This window comes from Perca fluviatilis, chromosome 16, assembly GCF_010015445.1.
Source record: "Perca fluviatilis chromosome 16, GENO_Pfluv_1.0, whole genome shotgun sequence".
Classification (NCBI taxonomy): domain Eukaryota; kingdom Metazoa; phylum Chordata; class Actinopteri; order Perciformes; family Percidae; genus Perca; species Perca fluviatilis.
The window spans coordinates 7,270,286-7,290,595 of NC_053127.1; the positions used below are offsets into that span (position 1 = coordinate 7,270,286).

At 41.5% G+C, this 20,310-nt stretch overlaps 1 protein-coding gene across 5 annotated transcripts in view; it reads left to right on the forward strand.

Moving 5' to 3' along the window:
- Nucleotides 1-13,237, forward strand: part of si:dkeyp-23e4.3 (rho GTPase-activating protein 7) — a 159,951-nt gene extending 146,714 nt beyond the window's left edge. For all 5 annotated transcript variants that reach the window (XM_039777632.1, XM_039777633.1, XM_039777634.1 and 2 more), the window contains 3 exons: nt 843-1,066; nt 4,666-4,839; nt 12,750-13,237. In XM_039777632.1, the coding sequence (XP_039633566.1) occupies nt 843-1,066; nt 4,666-4,839; nt 12,750-12,858 (507 nt within the window). In that variant the 3' untranslated portion in view covers nt 12,859-13,237. The remainder of the gene's footprint in view (nt 1-842; nt 1,067-4,665; nt 4,840-12,749) is intronic.
- The last annotated feature ends 7,073 nt before the right edge of the window (nt 13,238-20,310 follow it).

Here is a 20,310-nt window from a genome sequence, read left to right on the forward strand (position 1 = left end):
TCCTTTTCATTTGTTTTAAATTCAACAGGCGATTAGTTGTATTTTAGCAGAATACTCAAAGCAGCAGAAATGCAGAACTGAGTACACTTTAATATCTGTTTATATGCAAATAATAATAATAATCATGCAGCCTTACTGTCAAGGCATTATTTATGTGTGCAGCTTGGAGTCCAAAACTAATTTCCCTAAGGCCATGTTCACACTTGGTGTCTTCTTTTACAAGAAAAAGTTGACTACAGCACTTTTTTATTCCAAAAAGCAGCTGAGAGCAACTTTTGTTGCTATAACAACAGCTACTGCTACAGTACCCTAGCTAGAGCGCTGTGTGGAGCGGTGCTAACGTTAGATCAAACTATTACATTTATAGTATCAAATCAAATATTAATAAGAGTGAACAAAGTGAGTTCCCTGTACAGGGAGCACCCGGTCATATAACTCGCTGTGCTCCGACTCCATTTTCTCTTGTTGTAATGGAAACGACAGGTCTGGCTACTCCGCTTGTCATTGGTCGGCTGTCAAAAAAAACAGAGTGAGGCGTTTTCTTCTTCAGAAAAGTTGAACTTTTTTCAACTTCAAAAAGACGCCCTGAGCTGCAAAAAAGAAGTTGACGGTGGCGTTTAAAAAAGCGCTCAGGACTTTGTTGAAAACACGGTTTACTCCTTAGGATTATAATGTAGAACAGACGCTGGCAGCTTAAAAAACAGACGCCAAATGGGCAAAATAGATACTGTATATGTTGAAAAAAAAGTACCTTAAAAATTTGTTTCAATCAAAGCGATGATCTTTATTAGTAAACTGCTGGCTCCATTAAGTTCTAACTCTGGTTCTCCATTATTCTGCAGATGGACGACGGTTGCCCGCTGTGGATGTGGCGCGGCTCTACCGAGGTGGACGCCCCCCAGAAGGAGCTGCTACGCCGGCTGCTGCGAGAGCAGGAAATGTGGGAGGGAAACCTGCACCACGCCGCTGTCATCCAGACCTTGTCCAAGGACACGGAAGTCTACCGCTACCTCCTCCAGGGCCACGGCCTGGGCTTCTGGCCCCCGCAGGAGCATCTGCTGCTCAGGTAATGAGGCAAGGCGAGCCCAGGGCTTCACGGGCATCTGGGCCTTAACCTGCTGAGCTCTATAGAGCACAGAGGACGGAGACAAAGTACTCTCAAAGTGTTAGTTTGATTTACAGTTTTTTATTTTATTGCTTTGGTACTATTATCCTAAGTAGATGGTAAAACCTCACAACTCTTAGTACAAAACTCAAAGCAGATCATCAAAATGGCTGGTTGTTTTCATGTAATCACATGTTCAATTGACTAAGTCAAAGACAATACTTTTCATATGAAGTAATTGGAGCCGTTTGGTAAACCTATAGGTTTTAAATTGGTTTGTCGGCTGTATAAAATGTATGTATGAACATCTAAATTACTTGTAACCACACATAATGAATACTCGTTATTGCTAATAACCACAATTGGTCACCCTATTCATGGAGAGTGCATTACCTAATGGGAAAACTGTAATCTGTCTTTTACACTACTGTAGCATATTACTTTCAGCACTTCTAACGGTGATTTGAAACATGTATCTCGCATTGTTTGTTACTGGGTTCACCGGTAGTTAAAACAACTAAACTGGAAAGGTATCATCATGTTGTGTTTTGGCGATTAAACCATATGTTCTCATGACATTTCACAAAAAAATTATATTTTCAATCAATGGTTGTGTGGTGAGAGATGTTTACAATCCAAATGAATGCACAATGAAAAGTTGTGAATGAAAGACTGGCTGCGTTACAAGTGTGATGAGTTTGGAGTTTAGTGTACGAAGGGGGCTTTCACACACTGAAAGTCCGGACCAAGGTTCATGTTTTTGCATTTGATCCGGTTAGTTTTGGTTTCACATTGCAGTTATGCAAGCGCACTAAAGATCTATACGTGATGAAACTGCGTCTCCCAACAGTTGTGATTGATTGGTTTGTAGACGGGCTTCCCCGTCCTCTCGTATCCTCTCTCTATGTCAGAGTTTTTCCAGCTGCTCTCTCCGTGGGAGCGTGCCTATGTTCCCACAGCCCTATGTTCCCACATTTCTAAAAAAAATTTCTCCACTGAAAATTAGGCCCTATGTTCCCATATTTCCTTTTTCATAAATTTGTATGAGTTTTTATCTCCCTTTCTCCCAATTTGGAAGCCAATTACATCCAACCTATTATCAAGTAGCAATGGACTACAGATGGAATGTACCCTAACACTAACATAGGGCCTAATTTTAAGAAAAATCTTAGAAATGTGGAAACATAGGGCTGTGGGAACATTGGGCTGTGGGAACATAGGTCCTAATTTTCCGTGCTGCTGTGGCTCTTTTTGTTTTGTTGAGAAGCAAGACACGGGAACTTTCTTTCTGCAGCATTTATTCAGAGACTAAACGGAAACCTACACTGTACATTTACTACCACTTAACAAGTAAACTGCTGATTTATTCTCTGCTCTGATAGCCGACAGCTGTCTGCTCTGAGCGCTGACACCGTCACTCTCTCTTCTGTACACACTAAGTAAGTAAGTAAGTAAGTAAAATTTATTTATAAAGCGCTTTTCACAGATAAAATCACAAAGTGCTGTACAAAAGAATAGGTAACACAAACAATATAAAATGTATATACATATGTAAAATTAAAGTGACACTAGTGAAAACCCATCAACCAAAAGCTTTCCTAAATAAACATGTTTTCAGATTCTTTTTAAAAGAGACAACAGAGTCTGCCAGACGCATGGACAGAGGCAAGGCGTTCCACAGTCTGGGAGCAACAGACTCAAAAGACAGGTCCCCTCGAGTCTTATAACGAGTCTTTGGGACTAAAAGCAGATTCTGGCCAGCGGACCGAAGGGTTCGGCCAGAGGAATATGGCTTCAAAAGGTCCAGAATGTACTGTGGGGCCTGACCGTTTAAGGCTCTGAAAGTCAGTACTAAAATCTTAAAATCAATTCTGAATTTCACAGGGAGCCAATGGAGAGCCGACAAGACTGGAGCGATATGAGACCTTCGAGGAGCACCTGTTAAAAGCGTAGCAGCAGAATTTTGAACAATTTGCAATTTGTTCAGGGCAGACTTATTCAAACAAGTAAAAACAGAATTGCAGTAGTCAAGTCTTGTTGATATGAAAGCGTGAATTATCATTTCCAGATCCTTTTTTGACAATATTTTGCCTAAGCACTGAGCTGTTCCTTAAAGGAGCTTCCCCGGTCTTATAACATGATGATAGCCTGCCAGAGCTTCCTATATTTGGTGTTCGAACCATCCAAAAAATGCTTTCACACTAGAAACGAACCGGACCATGGTTCAGTTTGATCCAGACAGAGACTATGCTCTTTTTGGTCGGACCAAATTTCGGCCGTTTAGTCCAGACCATGGTCCAGGGGAGGTTTCACACCTGTTATTTTGGTTCGGATCAAACTGAAAAGTCCCAAGGTCCTGGCCAAACAAGGTCAGTGTGAAAGCCCCTTAGGAGTTGTGAAATTGTACTACAAATTTGCTATAATAGTACAAAAGCGATTAAAAAAAACTGTAAAGTTGTAGACAGCATTCTGGTTATTTTTTGTGTGTGTGTGTGTGTGTGTGTGTGTGTGTGTGTGTGTGTGTGTGTGTGTGTGTGTGTGTGTGTGTGTGTGTGTGTGTGTGTGTGTGTGTGTGTGTGTGTGTGTGTGTGTGTGTGTGTGTGTGTGTGTGTGTGTGTGGATTGAATGGGGTTGATGGAATTTTAATCCGACCCTAAAGTCAGATGAGACATGACAGTATCTGTGTCTGCAGCTGGATCACATCACAAGGTGTACCTTTTGTCCCATTTCCTCTCTGTACGACGGCGTACATGAACTTTGAGTTCCCCGACCAAGACATTCACATCAGCGCTTCTGCATAACACGTTCAAACAAGCAAATCACGACGACATCTTCTAATTGTTGTCAAATACCAGATAAAAGACCTAAACCAACAATGCGTTAGTCCGTCTCTTTAACCCCCTCGAAAACGACATGATACATCTCAAGGGGTTTATCCTAATAAACACATTTTGAATAAATCTTTAAAAACTACTTTGGAAACTGTTCTGACCTGATATTTTACCAAAACAAATGGCAGATTGTCTCTTTATGTTGTGTGTCAATGCAGGTGTCAGTATTTTCGTTTAACAAAATACAGAGGGATAGGTTAGGATTGCATAAGTGTAATCACTAGGGCTGGGTAGCGAATTCAATACTTTTTAGGGACCGTCGGACTCACCTCTAAAGTATCGAAAATTGCCTCATCATTCAATACCTAAGGAGAAAAGCTCATCAGCGTCAGTGAGCCAATAAGCATGCAGCATGCTTCTACCAAGATCTAATAATGTTGGTGATTGGCTGTCTGACGTTACACATCGTAGAGACACACAGGAAAACGGGGCACGTAGTAGGAAACATTAATAAAAAGATTTGTGCCGTCATGTGTAATGTTGTAATTTCTATTCTTTTTTTAAATTGGTATTGAAAAAAGTATCGTTTAGGGAACCGGTATCGAAGTATCGGTACCGAATTTTTTTAAACGCTAGCCAGCCCTAATGATCAGCTGCTAGTGTGTGGTTGTGATCAGATTATTGGCAGCAGTCGCATTAATGTGTCCCGATAATCTCTTCTCGTCTCAGGACCTGGCAGGCAGACCCGTCCACCGGCCCTCTGTACCTGTCCTCTGTGTCCACTGAGCACCCTGAGGTGCTGTCTGAGGGGGTTAGGGCCCACGTCTACTCCTGCCTCTACCTGCTGGAGCCCACCGGAGCCAGGAAGACCCGACTCACGCACCTCTGTCGAACAGACACCAGGTAAGGATGCATACACAGAAAGGAAAGGAAGAAGAAAGAGTGAATTCTTTGGTGATGTGTTATTGAGGGCGGGAGGGGAAGGTAATTTGAAGGTATATTGAATAACTGCCAGGATGCAGACAGAGGAAGCCGTGTTATTTAATTATCAGGGAAGGAAGAGAAACAGTAGAGGATGAGGCTGCAGTAGATGTGGCAGTATGTGTGAAGGATAACTGCAGGATAGATACAGCTGGCAGGTATTAGTTTTGCTTTCATAGACAGTCGACAATGAGAGACTCACCTTTACCTTGCTGATGCTAGGCCATGCAAATAGTTTCATAAATCCATGTAAAAAAAAATAAATAAAAGAAGACGTCTAAGTTGGTTGAAAATACCCTTAAACCATTCATCATATGGATTTTGTTTTTATGAATAACACTAACTTTGCATGAAAATGTGTTTAAAGGCCTTCTCTTAACATTTCCTGTACATAAAGGTGCAGTAGGTAAGACTTATAAAACTACCTTTCTGTCATTTTTGCTGAAACTGACCCTATGTTCCAGTAGAACTACATGAAGCAGGTCATTAAAAAAAATCCAGCTCCTCTGGCACCACCTACAGCCTGTAGTGAGATTTGCAAAAAGAGTTTTAAAATGAAAATATATTATGTTGTCTGTTTAAGAGGTTGTAGTTCTGAAAAAAAAACATACTTGCGATTGTGTGGCTTACAATTTTGAATAAATCCGAATGATAAGCTATGTTTCTGACCTAGGCAGTCAAAACTTTGAGTCACTCACAATTAGAGATGTTCTGATACCGATACCAGTATCGGTATTGGCTGCGATACTGCCTAAAACGCTGGTATCGGTATCGGGAAGTACTGGAGTTTATGCACCGATCCGATACCACGTAATAAAGCCCTAAAGAAAATCTACGTTAAAGTAGTTTATTTATGTTCTTTTTCTGTTACAACTGACTGTCAAACTGGAGAATAAAAGAAAGTTCTGTGGCGTTCATTGTTTGTGTTTGTTCATGTTTTACAAGGAGTTTAACCTGAGCCAGACCGACAACAGAGATAGAAATCATATCACATCCATACAGGGATAGTAGTATACAGCTGTTAAAACATAATAAAATATATGACACACTGGTATCGGATCGGTACTCGGTATCGGCCGATACGCAAGTTCAGGTATCAGAATCGGTATCGGGAAGCAAAAAATGGTATCGGATCATCTCTACTCACAATTACTAATCAGTAAATCAAAATCACAGGCGTAATTTTGATTTACCAACATTGCATCAATTGTTTATCATAGTTAGTTATAGTTATAGTATCATAGTAATTTGTGACTCATGGCAGATTTAAATCATGTGTCGATATAATAATCTGGTCACATAAAAATGGCAGAATGGTCCTTTAAGTAATGAAGACAAGACAGAAGTGGAACCAAGGGCAAAGGGAGCTGCAGGAACGACACAGAGGCGGAGAGGATTTAAGGCTGGGAGAAGCCTATTAAAAGAAATATCTGGAGAGAGCACTTAGTCCATGTCATCCGTCTTAATGGAGCCTGTTGTGTGTTTTTGACCTCTGCCAGCATCTATCTGAGGCACAGCCACAACCTCCCCGTAGGTGAGCGGCCCTCCTTCTCATGATTCATGCCCTTTGAAACTAAGTTGGGGCAGATTTTCTGCTGCTTACATGATCAATTTGACTCTCGGCGGAGTCCTGCGGCTCTATTCGTCTCGGTTGATTAAATGAAATGAAGCTCCGTGCGACACAAAATAGGTGGCAGCCGGGCTCATAGCATCTCTGTCATTAAACTGCACTATAGTCCTGCCCCCCCCTCCCAACAGCCCAGGCTGCAGGAGAAAGCTACTGCAGATCTGTTCAATTCAGTTATGAGCACGCACAGTGTTTCCTCTGCACAGATTCAATATGTGTGAGAACACAGGGAGCCAGAGGGATGGAAACCTGCCTAAAACACACACTGATTGTCTCTTAAAGGTGCAGTAGTCTTATAAAAGTAACTTTCTGTCATATTTGCTGAAACTGACCCTATGTTCCAGTAGAACTACATGAAGCAGGTCATTTAAAAAAAGAAATCCAGCTCCTCTGGCACCACCTACAGCCTGTAGTGTGATTTGCAAAAATCCACCGCTCCCTGTTCAGATGCACCAATCAGGGCCAAGGGGGGTCTAACAGCATGCCAATCACTGCTCATGCACACGCATTCATTCTCCCTTGTGGGGGGAGGGGCTTAGGAGACCGTTTTGGGCTTTAGCGGAAAGGGGGGGAGGGACTGAGAAATTGTCGATGTTTTTGGCATTTTGGTTATTCTTCTTTTAAGCCAAGGACCCCTTGACTGAAAGAGAGACGGAGCAGGGGACCCCTACTACGTATATTGTATAAAATGAAGTTGCATAATAAACTGAGCTTCCAATAACGTGTGGACGGCCTAAAGCCTAAATACATATATTTTAATGCATGGAATACTAAACTATTAAAATAATAATTGTTTGCATGATTTTATAAATCGTTTTTTAATGTTAAAGGAGAATTCCGGCCAATTTTTACGCTAATCTTGATCGCTATAAATATGCGAGTACTTTCAATTGAAATAAACCCGAACTGAATCGGACGAGCTTCCACTCAGCTAAAACAGCAGTTGTCGGGGCAGGTTTTAGAGTGCCTTTGTGCCTCTTAACAGACACAAAATGCAATTAAAATGTCTGTGCAAGATGAATATGGCCCTTACGTGACAACAAGATGCGTTTTCAACTCAAGACATTGTTTAAATTCACCTTGCCTACCCTGTCTCGGACCTGCCGGTGGGTAGCTCGCCCTGCTAGCTGCTGTCCGTGATAAGTGTGTTCAGCCAGGTTTCTGTGATAATCATCACGCGGCAGTTCCGTGTGTATTTGTAGATCATCCATTTTGTGTGTGATCGATCTGGTGTTGGTGAGTAGGAGGCTTGGCATTGTCAAGCTGTGTGTGTCCTTAAAGGGTAACTTCTGTTATTGTTGTTTTTTAACTATTTTCCTATGTTTTTGTGTCCAAGTGACTGATGGGAACACCAGTCTTTGACATTGGTCCAGTATTAAGCGAGATCGCTGCAGTCGGCAGCGGAGAAACGAGCTACAATGGAAGTTAATAGAGCAATTGTCCAGCTTGTATTTACCTTCACAAAAGTAATCGAGAGCCATTTCTGGTTAAACAGAAAGGTCTCAAAGAGGTTTTAAAGGTCTATCTCCTTAGAAATCCTTTCCATAATGTTGTCAGACACTTAGAATATTAATCTGAGTCTGTCAGCTGCAAAACAAGCACTTTTGTGAAGGTAAATACAAGCTGGACAATTGCTCTATTAACTTACATTGTAGCTTGTTTCTCTGCTGCCGACTGCAGTGATCTCGCTTAATACTGGACCAATGTCAAAGATTGAGTCACTTAGACACAAAAACACAGGAAAATAGGGTCCAGGTTGAAGAAAATGGTAGTTACCCTTTAAGAATAACTGTATCTGTCTATGACTTCCTTACCTATAGGCCAGTAAGCCTGTCAGCAGTTTGTTTTTTCAAAAATAGGCTCATTTATAGTTGCTAATAATATGTTAGATTTATGTTGAGACATTTTAATTTTTGGAAAATACTTTAGAAAAATGAACAGCCCTGCAGTAACTCTGAGGACCTCCTGTTGAGGATCTCTGATTTAGAGCAACGGAGAGTGCGTGCGGAGGGGAAATAAGCTTCCATTCCAGGATAATTTACATGCAACCAGCAGGCGTCTGAGTAACTCGGGCCTGCCAGTGCTCCTGTTATGAAGAGTGATCACGTAAGGGGAAGAAGTGAAAACACCCAGAGGGATGAATGCCTTCACTCTTTCCCCCTTTGTCTGTCACTTCCTCTCGCCTTTCATTTCCTCTCATGACGGAGCTCAGGCTCAAATGTCTGCAGCGTGCCAGGCCGTCTCAGGCTCACTAGCTTTGACAATAATTTAAAGCGCTTGTTAACTTTCAAGGCGAGACAACAGATCCACGGCATCGAAGGTCAACGAGGGCTTTGTTTGCTGTGAAACGGATCCTATCGCCTCCGGAGGAAATCAAACACGTTACGGCCTCAGTGGGTTAGAGAGAGGGAGACGGAGGAAAAACATGTGCTATCAAATCGCAGGTGGGAGGGGCAATATTTGTGTCAAACCGTTCTGAATGAAGTGTTGTGGTGCTGCAGAGACGTCCCGGCCTACAAATCGTATCCCACAGACTAAAGAAAACAGAAATCGCACTATAAATCATTTTAATTGTTTTGATTTTTATATTTTTCAATGAAAATGAGAATAACGCTGCAAAAACGATCATTCCCTCCAGTATCGTGAATCATATCGCAATCACAATACCAGTCGAAGTAATCGCAATTAGAGATTTTCCTCACATCGTGCAGCCCTAGTGAAAACTAAAATCCAGAGACGCATTAAAAAGGTGGAAACAATCATAATTTAGATCATATTTTACATGTGTTACCCAAAACTTTGAACTGAGACAGAATGAGTAAAGCAGCAGTGGAAGTCAGCCGGACATGTTGCCTCAGGATAACAACAAACACCCAGATCTAACATCAGTGATAGCACAGGTGAAACTGCTAATAATATGAGCGCGGCTGTAACTCCAACCATTAACCCTTGTGTTCTCTTCCCGTCTTCCTTCTGGGTCAAAATTGAAAATTTACTTTTCTTTTGCCGCTTTTTCCGATGCGTTTGTCGCTTTTTTTGATTCTTTTGTTGCTTTTTAAAATGTTTTTGTCACTTTTTCCAACGCTTTTTATAAATTCATGGTCAATAAACCTAATTTAAATGACATTATAACTTTAACTTTTTTTGGATGAATTATCTTGAGCAATAGTTAAGATCAGAGGATGTTGAGGGAATCGCAGAATGTCAACGTTTAGTCAGGTGACATTTAAACGTTTTTCAAATGCTATAAAATTGAATGAAACACCCAAAAATCAATATATGGGTTCCATACAACGTACATGCATTCATCCAAGTTATTTTGGGACTAATTTTGCTGTAAGAAACCCATATTTCTGATATTAAAAACTTTGTAAACGGGTCAAATTTGACCCGAGGACAACACAAGGGTTACAGACATTAAACAATAAGAGCAGGTTTATTTAGTAATATTTATGATGTGCAAGTGACACTAGTTATAGTGTATACTAGTTGTATCTACTAACAATCAGTAGAAGACTGCACTTTAAAATGTAACTATCATCCTTTATCTCTAATACTGCCTTTCATGTTCAGTTCAATGTTCAATTTGTTCAATAAAAGAATGTTGGAAATAATTTCCTCCACGATTTTAATTTTAAATTTTTTTTATTTAACAAGAAATATGTTGTATTTTAGCAGAATACTGAAGGCAGCAGAAAAGCAGAGCTGAGCACATTTCAATATCCGTTTATCGCAGCCCTAATAGTCATTTATATTTAAGCCTTCATTTTTCCCGCTATCATGAGTCAAAATGTCTCGTGTGAAAAAGGTGCAGATCTCTAAGAGGAACTATTGAGTGAAATATTTGTTCTCTTATAAGTCAGCTGAAAATAAAAAAGAAGAAAACAGTTTGGCTGAATGCAAGTTGAAAGACTTGTGTATGACAATATTTCCTTTCAGCTCTCTCTGACATCATTGAAGGAGCATTTGAAGATATCATTTAAACTGATAGCAGAAAACATCCGGTACGGAGGACTTTTATTGCCGACTGGTGCAGTACAGAAAAATGTGATGACTATGTAGCACTCTAAAGTTTGTACTTCTTTCCCTGCAGTGTTGTAAAAATGTATACGGAACATGTTTATTCATGACTGGGCGATGAAGATGTATCCCATAAAGCCTTTAACCATGATTATCATCTTTAATCTTAAAGATAGTAGGCATGCGGATTTCCACTTAATGGCGCTGAATGTCTTTTACAAGCTACACAATGCTGCAATTACTGTATGGAAAACAAACTGTGGACAAAGAGCATATGGGTGTTTTTCTCGTAAAGTTTAGATTTAAATATACATCATTATTATAGAATATTAAATATTCAGCATCGGCTTTCTTTTTCGTCAGTCTTTCATGAGCATCTTATACATATAAAATTATGTCATTTGTGGCGGTCACAACTAAAGCTGAAAGTTTGCTGTGTGTTTTTTGTAACAAGGGAATTTCCCCAGTGTGGGATTAATACAAAATCTATTTTAAAGGGTTTCTGCAGTCACACCAAGTCAAATGTAACACTTTTTAACTCTCCTGTTCTCCTCATTTTCAAAATGTTTCTGTATCAGAAATTTGGGTTTTCTTTCAAACAAATTGTCCAAAAATATAACGTGGATGGTTCACCACAACACTCTTAACAAGTTAAATAAATAATCAGCTCCCTACGTTCATTGAATTTGGGTGTTAAAAGGTCCCATGACATGGTGCTCTTTGGATGCTTTTATATAGACCTTAGTGGTCCCCTTATACTGTATCTGAAGTCTCTTTTATATAGGCCTTAGTGGTCCCCTAATACTGTATCTGAAGTCTCTTTTATATAGACCTTAGTGGTCCCCTAATACTGTATCTGAAGTCTCTTTTATATAGACCTTAGTGGTCCCCTAATACTGTATCTGAAGTCTCTTTTATATAGACCTTAGTGGTCCCCTAATACTGTATCTGAAGTCTCTTTTATATAGACCTTAGTGGCCCCCTAATACTGTATCTGAAGTCTCTTTTATATAGACCTTAGTGGTCCCCTAATACTGTATCTGAAGTCTCTTTTATATAGACCTTAGTGGTCCCCTAATACTGTATCTGAAGTCTCTTTCCCGAAATTCAGCCTTGGTGCAGAATTACAGCCACTAGAGCCAGTCCCACAATGAGCTTTCCTTAGGATGTGCCATTTCTGTGTCTGTAGCTATTGAGGAGGAGAGAGGGGGGGGCAAGGTGGAGGGTGGGGGTGTGGCCTTGACCAACTGCCACTTTGCTCGTTTGAAAGCCATGATGTCTCTCTCTCATTGGTGGGCCAAATTCTCTGGGTGGGCAAAGCAGAGAAAGGGGAGGTAACCTTGCTCCTTATGACCTCATAAGGAGAAGATTCCAGATCGGCCCATCTGAGCTTTCATTTTCTCAAAGGCAGAGCAGGATACCCAGGGCTCGGTTTACACCTATCACCATTTCTAGCCACTGGGGGGCCAGAGGCAGGCTGGGGGAACTCATATTAATGTTAAAAAACCTCATAAAGTGAAATTGTCATGCCATGGGACCTTTAAGTAAATTTTATAGCCTTTGAAGAAAAAACAATTGATAAAGAACTTTGAAAAAAGTGACAAATGTCAAAAACAGTGACAAAAATGTCAACGAAAAGTGATAAATGTAAAGGCTCAGAAAAAGTCGACAGACATTTCGAAAAGTGACAAAAACATCGGGGAAAGCCACAAAAGTGTCGAAAAAGACGACAAACACGCACGTATGAAATTTAAGACCGTTATCATGACATCATGTTTAAAATTGCTTTTCCTAGAACACGTCCTTACGTTACAAGTCCTAGAAAATTTAAGACTTTTGGTGACACTTTACTTGAAGGTATCTACATAAGAGTGACATGACACTGTCATGAACGTGTCATAATCATCATAAACAAGTCATAAATGTTTATGACTTGTGTCATTCGGTTTTTGTCATGACAAGTTATGGTTAGGGTTAGAGTTCATGTGTCATGACTGTGTCATGTGTTCATGATACTGTCATGTCACTCTTATGTAGATACCTTCAAGTAAAGGGTTACCAGACTTTTTAAGGCCTAAAATTTAGATTGTGAAATTTGAGACTTTTTAAGACCCCGCGGTAACTCTGTTTTATCTTATACCTTTTCTTTGCTTAATGATCTTGTTCTCTTTCTGCCACCGTCCAGGGGCCGGTCGCAGGAGTGGCACAGCAAAGTGAGCGGACACCTTCTGGCCTCCGGTCTCTTGGCCATCAGGGACTCCTTCAGAGCGGAACACAAAGAGACCAAGATATGAGATCATCAGTGCCGAAGTTTGGAAGCTGAGGGGCGATTTACAGATGTTGCACTGATTGTGCAGTACTGGCAGAAATGAGACGACGGCATCTTTTTTTTTTTTTTTTTTTTTTTTCACAGGACTTTCTCTGAAGTTTGAAAAGTGAAACTGGTGGCCCAGAGCACAGCGAGCGGGGAAGGTGACCTACGAGGGCTTCCCCTGAACCACGTGTGTCTCTTTGGCTTCTTTTCCACTTGCTGTATGAGTTTGCTTTTGGGTTTTTTTGTCAGTGACCTTGCAGATTGCCAGCAGCACCTCTGCACTCCCTGCTGCGTCTGCAACGCTTCACACTCAAAAGTTCACCGAAAAAAAAAATGCAAACCCTGGCGAGCTTTGACAATGATGAAACACAGTCCTGATTTGACTTCTAACTGAGGAAACCGAGCGAGATGGAGCATGTGGAACTGACAGGGCTCCAGACTAAGTAGTTTTACCAGGAGCACTGTAGCCCCTAACTGAAAATGTTTGGGGCACAGGCAGAAAATTCAGCAGCACACACCTTTCAAATCGACCCGCAGCTCAATTCTTTTTACATTTTCATCTCATTATCTCATCTAGTGCAGCAGCTACAGTTCGTGGCATGTTATTTTTGCTAAATCCAAGCCACGTTAAACTCCCTCGAGCCATTTTCTATCGGAAAAAGTGTGTTCTAGTCGGCCTCTTCCGACTAACGTCTGCAGCCGTAGATGGAAAAAGAAACGCGTTCGGTGGTTTGTTTCCCACGGTTGACTTTGCCTTTTTTTTACGATGAAAGCAAGACACACGAGCGTAGATTACGTTACCCACGCAGTTCCGAGCCTCCCTCACACACTGAACTCTGGCAGACTCGCTCCCTATTTCGTTTTCATCATGAAATAAATTGAGAAAAAAAGTTGCAAGTCGCACACACGCCAGTAGTTGACAAAAAAAAAAAAAAAAAGTACTCTCATTGTCTCAGTCGCAGTCTGGAGCCCTGACTGACATTTTAACTTGCCTAAAACATGTCATTGGCTTCAGTGGAAAGGGAAATGGGAATTAAGGGAAGAGAGAAGTGGATGCTGAGAAGGCAGGAGGGGGCCTAACCAGGAACAAAGCAACAGCACAGACACAAGACACAGCTGTCCACTAGGGCTGGGACGATGTAAATGGACTGGACTGTTTTTTTACATACTCAGAGTACAGGAACCATTCACCATTCACACATTCGGCGTTCAAGGTGCCACCTGTTCGTCAGATGAACATTCACCCTCCCACGGCGCAGCATCAGGGGCAATACGTGGTTCAGTGTCTTGCCCAAGGGAAACTTTGACATGGGACTGCAGGGCCGGGGATCGAACCACCAACCTTCCGATTGGCAGGCTCTACCGCTCTACCACTGAGCCACAGCCGCCCCGATATGCTTTTGTCCCGATTCTATTCTATCAAGATACATGGGCGCCGATACTATATTTATTCTTCTGCGATTCGAGAAGTTTTGCGATTTGAATCATATGATTTGATAGTATTGAGAATCGCGATTTTCTTTTCCTTCTTTAACAAAAGTTGAATAATACACTTCTAGAGACCATATATCATGAGACATTTCTAAAATCTAATTTAGTTTTCTAAGAAGAATGCACATCACACGTCAGTCTGCCAGTCTGACATTTATTTATTTTGCGAAGAAGAACATAACATGGATCTTCAGCGTTCTCTGCTTCCGGTCTGGTTTGCGGGAAACGGATAATGATGTACTAAGGAAAAGAATCGATTTTAAAGTGCTCATATTATGCTGTTTGGCTTTTTCCCCCTTTCCTTTATTGTGTTATATATCTTTTTTGTGCATGTTATAGGTTTACAAAGTGAAAAAGCCCAAAGTCCCCCCCAAAGGGACTTACCATCTCCAACAGAAAACACTGTTCACCAACTGCTCCAAACAGCTCTACTGTAGTCCAGCCTTTACTTCAGAGACAGACGTTATAATGCTCGCCTAGTTGCTAGCGTGGCACGCCCTCATACTCTGCTTCTGACTGGCTAGTAGTCCTTACCTAGGTACTGAAATGTGCGACTCCCAACAAAGATGCTACAGAAGTGAGATGTCTCACTCTGAAGCTAAAACAGAGAGTTGAACACACAGGGTGAAAAGAGGAGCTGCAGCAATGTGCAATACGACAAAAATATGGTGTTTTTTGAAAATTCAAATCATGTTAACCTATTCTGATATAACCTCTAAATACAATTATAAACCTGAAAATGAACATAATATGAGCACTTTAAAAATAGTCGCAAAAAAAACATCACGATACACACGATTTTGAATCACCCCCCACCCCCCAGCAGCCACTCGATGTAAGGATGTTGTCTCCAAAAAAAACAAAAAGCTTACAAACAGAAACCACATTCTGAGACAATCCACGTACCAAAGCCAGAGGAACTGAACTTCTGTGACGTTTTCTTTTTAAATCAGATGTTTCCCTTTAACAGGACACAGCTGGATCCAGCTGTGTCGAATCAGCACAAAGCCACAAACCACAACGTCTCTTTGTCCCCATTTCAGTGACCGTTCCTAACTTTTGAATCCATCCCTGTGAATTATGACCTGTTCAGTAACAGGACACACGTGCGTGACGGTCGAAAAGACGGGCGATATCTACCTCTCCACAGGACGACGCCACAGTTGCGTGACTTTGAAGCACGACAGAAGTGTGTGATTTGAGGGAGGTCGCGCCGAGCCTTTTGGGTGTGCTTCCCGGCACTGTGACGGATATTCAACCGGACAACTTTGCCCACCCAAACTTCCTGAATTTTTTAAACATTTGTATTTATTATTAGTCAGTCAAGAGCGTGACGTCCACATGTCTGTGTCTCTTATGTCATGTGGCACTTGAGTGTTACTTCACTTTCTGAGTCGGCTTGTCCTACATATTTCAGAGTGCCGTCGTTGTGAATTGGGGCATGTAAATGTAATACAAATTCATTCAAATATATTTCAGATAATTTAACTTAATGTATATCTTAAAAACAAATCTTATATCTAAATACAAATATCTTATTTAATGTCCTGCTTTCGGAAAAATGTTATCTTGTATGTGTGCGTGTGAAATCTAAATTTATCAAGTGCCAAACACCTAATTAAAGTGTTTACTTCTCTCTGTACCTTTTCCTGTTGTCTTTTCTAGTTTTATTTTCTTTTTTTCCCCCTCTCTGTGAGTCCTCTAAGTGCCAAACAGATTACTGTCTGTAATTTCAGAGGAAGGTTGGGGGTGGGGGGTGGGGGGATGAAGACGAGGCAGCACACTGCGCCACCGAAGCGCAAAGCCACGCTGCCGACTTTCAAAATAAAAAAGAGCTCACAACTCTCTCACGCTCGCAACACCCACTCGTATCTGATTTGCATGAAGCTTATTTGCATATCGCACTGATTCATCTCTGAGATCAGATCGCGGGATCACTGATAAACTCTCGGTGCAGAGCGAGGGACAGATGCCGAGCAACAAACGTGATGTAAAAATACTTCTTGTGGCGAGGATATCATGCCCCGGTCTAAACAGGATTTTAAGGAAGAGGGGATAATTTATGCAAATTACAAATAACAGAAGCACAGAAGTGCCTGCAGGCAGCTTTAATTTCTGTACAAGTCTGTTCCTTCCATATGGTGCTAAAATACCATGAAGTCAACTTGGGATCAACTCGAGGTCAAAAGGTAAAAGGCAAACAAAGTGGTCGCCCTGTAAAGTCGGTAATCCAGAGATCAGGAAGTTTGATCAAATTTAAAATATTTGTGTAATAATAACCTTAAAAGGTGCTGTAGGTAGGATGCGAAGATCCATGACTTACCCAAGAAATACGAAAATCAACAACTTCTCAGTCCCTCCCCCCCTTTCTGCTAAAGCCCAAAACGGTCTCCTAAGCCCCTCCCCCCACAAGGGAGAATGAATGCGTGTGCATGAGCAGTGATTGACACGCAGTTAGATACCCGAGGAGTAAATCTCATCAGCATCAGTGAGCCAATCAGCGTGCAGCATGCTTCTACCAAGATCTAATAATGTTTGTGATTGGCTGTCTAACGTTACACATTTGTTGCTCACGTAGTAGGAGCTGAAAAAGAAACGAAACTATGTAATGTTGTCATTTATTTTTATTAAAATCGAAAAAAGCATAGTTTAGGAACCGGAATCGAAGTGACTGTATTGGTATCTTCATTGTTTGAACAATACCCAGCCCTACATTTTAGCCTCTAGCTAACGAGAGCATGGAGGCATGCCCTGTCTCACGTATGTTAATACGCTGTGAATTTTCCGAGCTGGCAACAAAATTTTTCTCATTATTGCGACACCACGCAGCACAAACACCCTATCTTGAAATTTTAACGAAAGTGAAAAATAATTTGGGTATCTGCCCCGGTGATTCGGATCTGATCAAAAATGTAGTGAGTTCTTCCTTGGCCCAAGCTACACGCTTTCATGAAAAACGGGCCAGTAGTTTTTGCTGACAAACAAATAAACTGACAAACTGAACTGAAAACATAAGCTCCTTGGCAGAGGTAAATATAAGACTTACATTTATCAGGAGGACAGGCGCACAGCTCTAGTGGGATGATGATGTAACCTTGTGTCTGTCGTGAGTCAGTCTGCTGCCTCCTAGTGGACAAACATTCATTTATGCAACTTTAAGGAAAAGAACCAACAGAGAAAAAAGCCTAGCCTAACCTCAACCATCTAACCAGGTAACAAAAAATATGGCACACAAAAAAAGAAGGAAAAGCAGGAAACAAAAGGACAGAAAGGAAAGTGAGTATGGTAAGCATCAAGGAAAGATATCAGTGACATTTTATTAACTTTACACCTGTGGAATTTACAAAGTAACTAGCAACTACAGCTATCACTGAAATAGAGTAAAAAAAAAAAAATCTTCCAAAATGGAAAAACCGAAGTAAAAGAAACAGTTTTCTATTGTGGTATTTACGGTCTATTTCTTATTAAAGCTGCAAAAGTCATTTTTTGGCCACTAGGAGTAGGAACAACGTCAAAACAAGCTGAAAAAGTTGTACACGTGTTTCTTATTCACACATGCGGTAAACACAGCAGCATCAATTTGGAGCCATGTTTGCGTCTGCCTGAAAACAGCAGCCTGCTGCAGCTGGAAACGGTTCGATGGGACAAGGGACACGCAGCCATACACAGAAATGTGCCATGAAACAAAAACTAGGAGCTGAAAGAGGCTAAAACGATCTGTAGAGGTGGAGAGAAACTCATCACAACGTTGCGTCGTTAATCTTAAGGAGTCGCTCGGTGCAGCTTGAAGTACTAGAACAGAAAGATCGGACTTGAGTAAACATCCGTATTTACCTTCCATCTCTGGTCTGCACCTTCCAGCTCGCTCCCAAACTCGTCTCCTGAATGTTAATTCAGAGGACGCTGTCTCAGGCAGCTTCCCCGAACCGCTCGGGCCTTCAAACCGGGACGACCCCGGGAGCGTCACCACCAACCCCCGCCTGCCTCTCTATCCCACCCCCCGAGGGGGGGGGGACGTTATTGCTTCCGCAGACGTTATTGAAGCGGCGTGGCAGGCTTTCTCCTCCTGGAGCGACTGTCAAAACACCTTTAACACCGTCCTTCAGCAGCAGGAAAAGAAAAGGGGGAAGAAAAAATAATAAAAAAAAAAGGGCCCCGACTCTTTGAAAGCTTAATGAATCTTTCATGAAGCTGCTGTGGGAATTATTGCCCGAGAAGGTACTGAGATGAGCCATAAAGTCCTGGGACATACGGGATGACGAGAGTTCCTACTAGGAAGGAGCGATGTGTAGATATTTGATAAGTTTCTAAGATGGGGCACGGCACGCTTCTTCCCATCGGCACGGCACGGCTTAAGAACTCTAACAAGTATGACTTGTGGCGATTCCTGGAGTCATCCAACTTTTATATCTAGGGAAGTGCACAACTGTCTGCTGGGTACAGGCGGACTTCACAATTACAGGCTTCCAGGCTGCCTCGGAGTGTGTGTGATGTATAATTAACTTCATTACATGGCTTTGTTTGCCTAGCACTTTGAGTTTCTGCAGACAAAGCCCACTTACTTACACGACTCATGGAAGGCAAAGACGGCAATTGTGGTTATCTAAAAAGCAGCTCAAGTCAAACGCGACTTTCTATATGTCAGAGTCTGGCAAGCAGAGGGGCGGACGCTGCGGAAAGCAATTACAGCTGAAATGCATGCAAAGCTATTCTCTCTCGCCGATGCTTTCGCCTTGAATGTGTGGACTTTTTTGATGCGATTAAAGCATCTTAGAGCTCACTGATGGCTGAAGTGGTTTGTCTCAATGAGACAATCACTGTGAACACTGGTGCGGTACGTGTTTCATTCATCCCCACTAGTGTTCATTTTGTCACCGGTTTTTCATCTTAGTCTTGTGCCAATTCTCCTTGTTAGTTTTAGTCATATTTAGCCATTCACATATCCTTTTTTTAGTCTCGTCAATTTAGTCTAGTTTTAGTCAAAAGAAAACTTTATATCTTAGTCAAGTTTTAGTCAAAACATCTGTCTTTTTTTAAATAAATGATTTCTGGGATTATTTCTGATAACCATTTCAGTCAAATAGTTGACACATTCAGATTTTTTGTCAATATTGTACGTAAAATGCGACCGAATATCGAGCCTCTTCCTTATTTCACCAGTAAATTCCTGTTAAATGACTAAAACAACCACTGGATGGGAAAAAGGGTATTTTACAATAACTTTGAATGCAGCACGAGGCTGGCGCAGCGAGGCTGAGTCTGTGTCTTAGCAGTGGGGGCAGTTAGATACACTTTTACACAGTTTAGCTGTCAGCATTTTAACCGTGTTTACTCCAGCTGCTGGCTAACGGTAGGCTAACGTTACCTGCTGTCAGGTGTAGTGTTAACTTGCTAACGGTAGGCTAACGTTACCTGCTGTCAGGTGTAGTGTTAACTTGCTAACGGTAGGCTAACGTTACCTGCTGTCAGGTGTAGTGTTAACTTGCTAACGGTAGGCTAACGTAACCTGCTGTCAGGTGTAGTGTTAACTTGCTAACGGTAGGCTAACGTTACCTGCTGTCAGGTGTAGTGTTAACTTGCTAACGGTAGGCTAACGTTACCTGCTGTCAGGTGTAGTGTTAACTTGCTAACGGTAGGCTAACGTTACCTGCTGTCAGGTGTAGTTCACTAGCGTCCTGTGCGGCAATGTTTCAGTTGCCTCTAACGTCCGTTTTCGGAGCATCCGAGAGAAATTTTTGGGGGGCTCAGGAGGAAATGACTCGAGCCGATTCACCTTTTTTAGCTTAAAAATTCTTGACAAAATCTGTCAGTTGAGGCTTTTGTTGTGCATCTTTTTCTTTACGGATCACATTTTAGGTATCACAATAGTTTACCAGTAACAATATGACTTCTGGCTTTAAACAGAGATCCACAATTTGAAAATAATTGACAGCAGACTGGG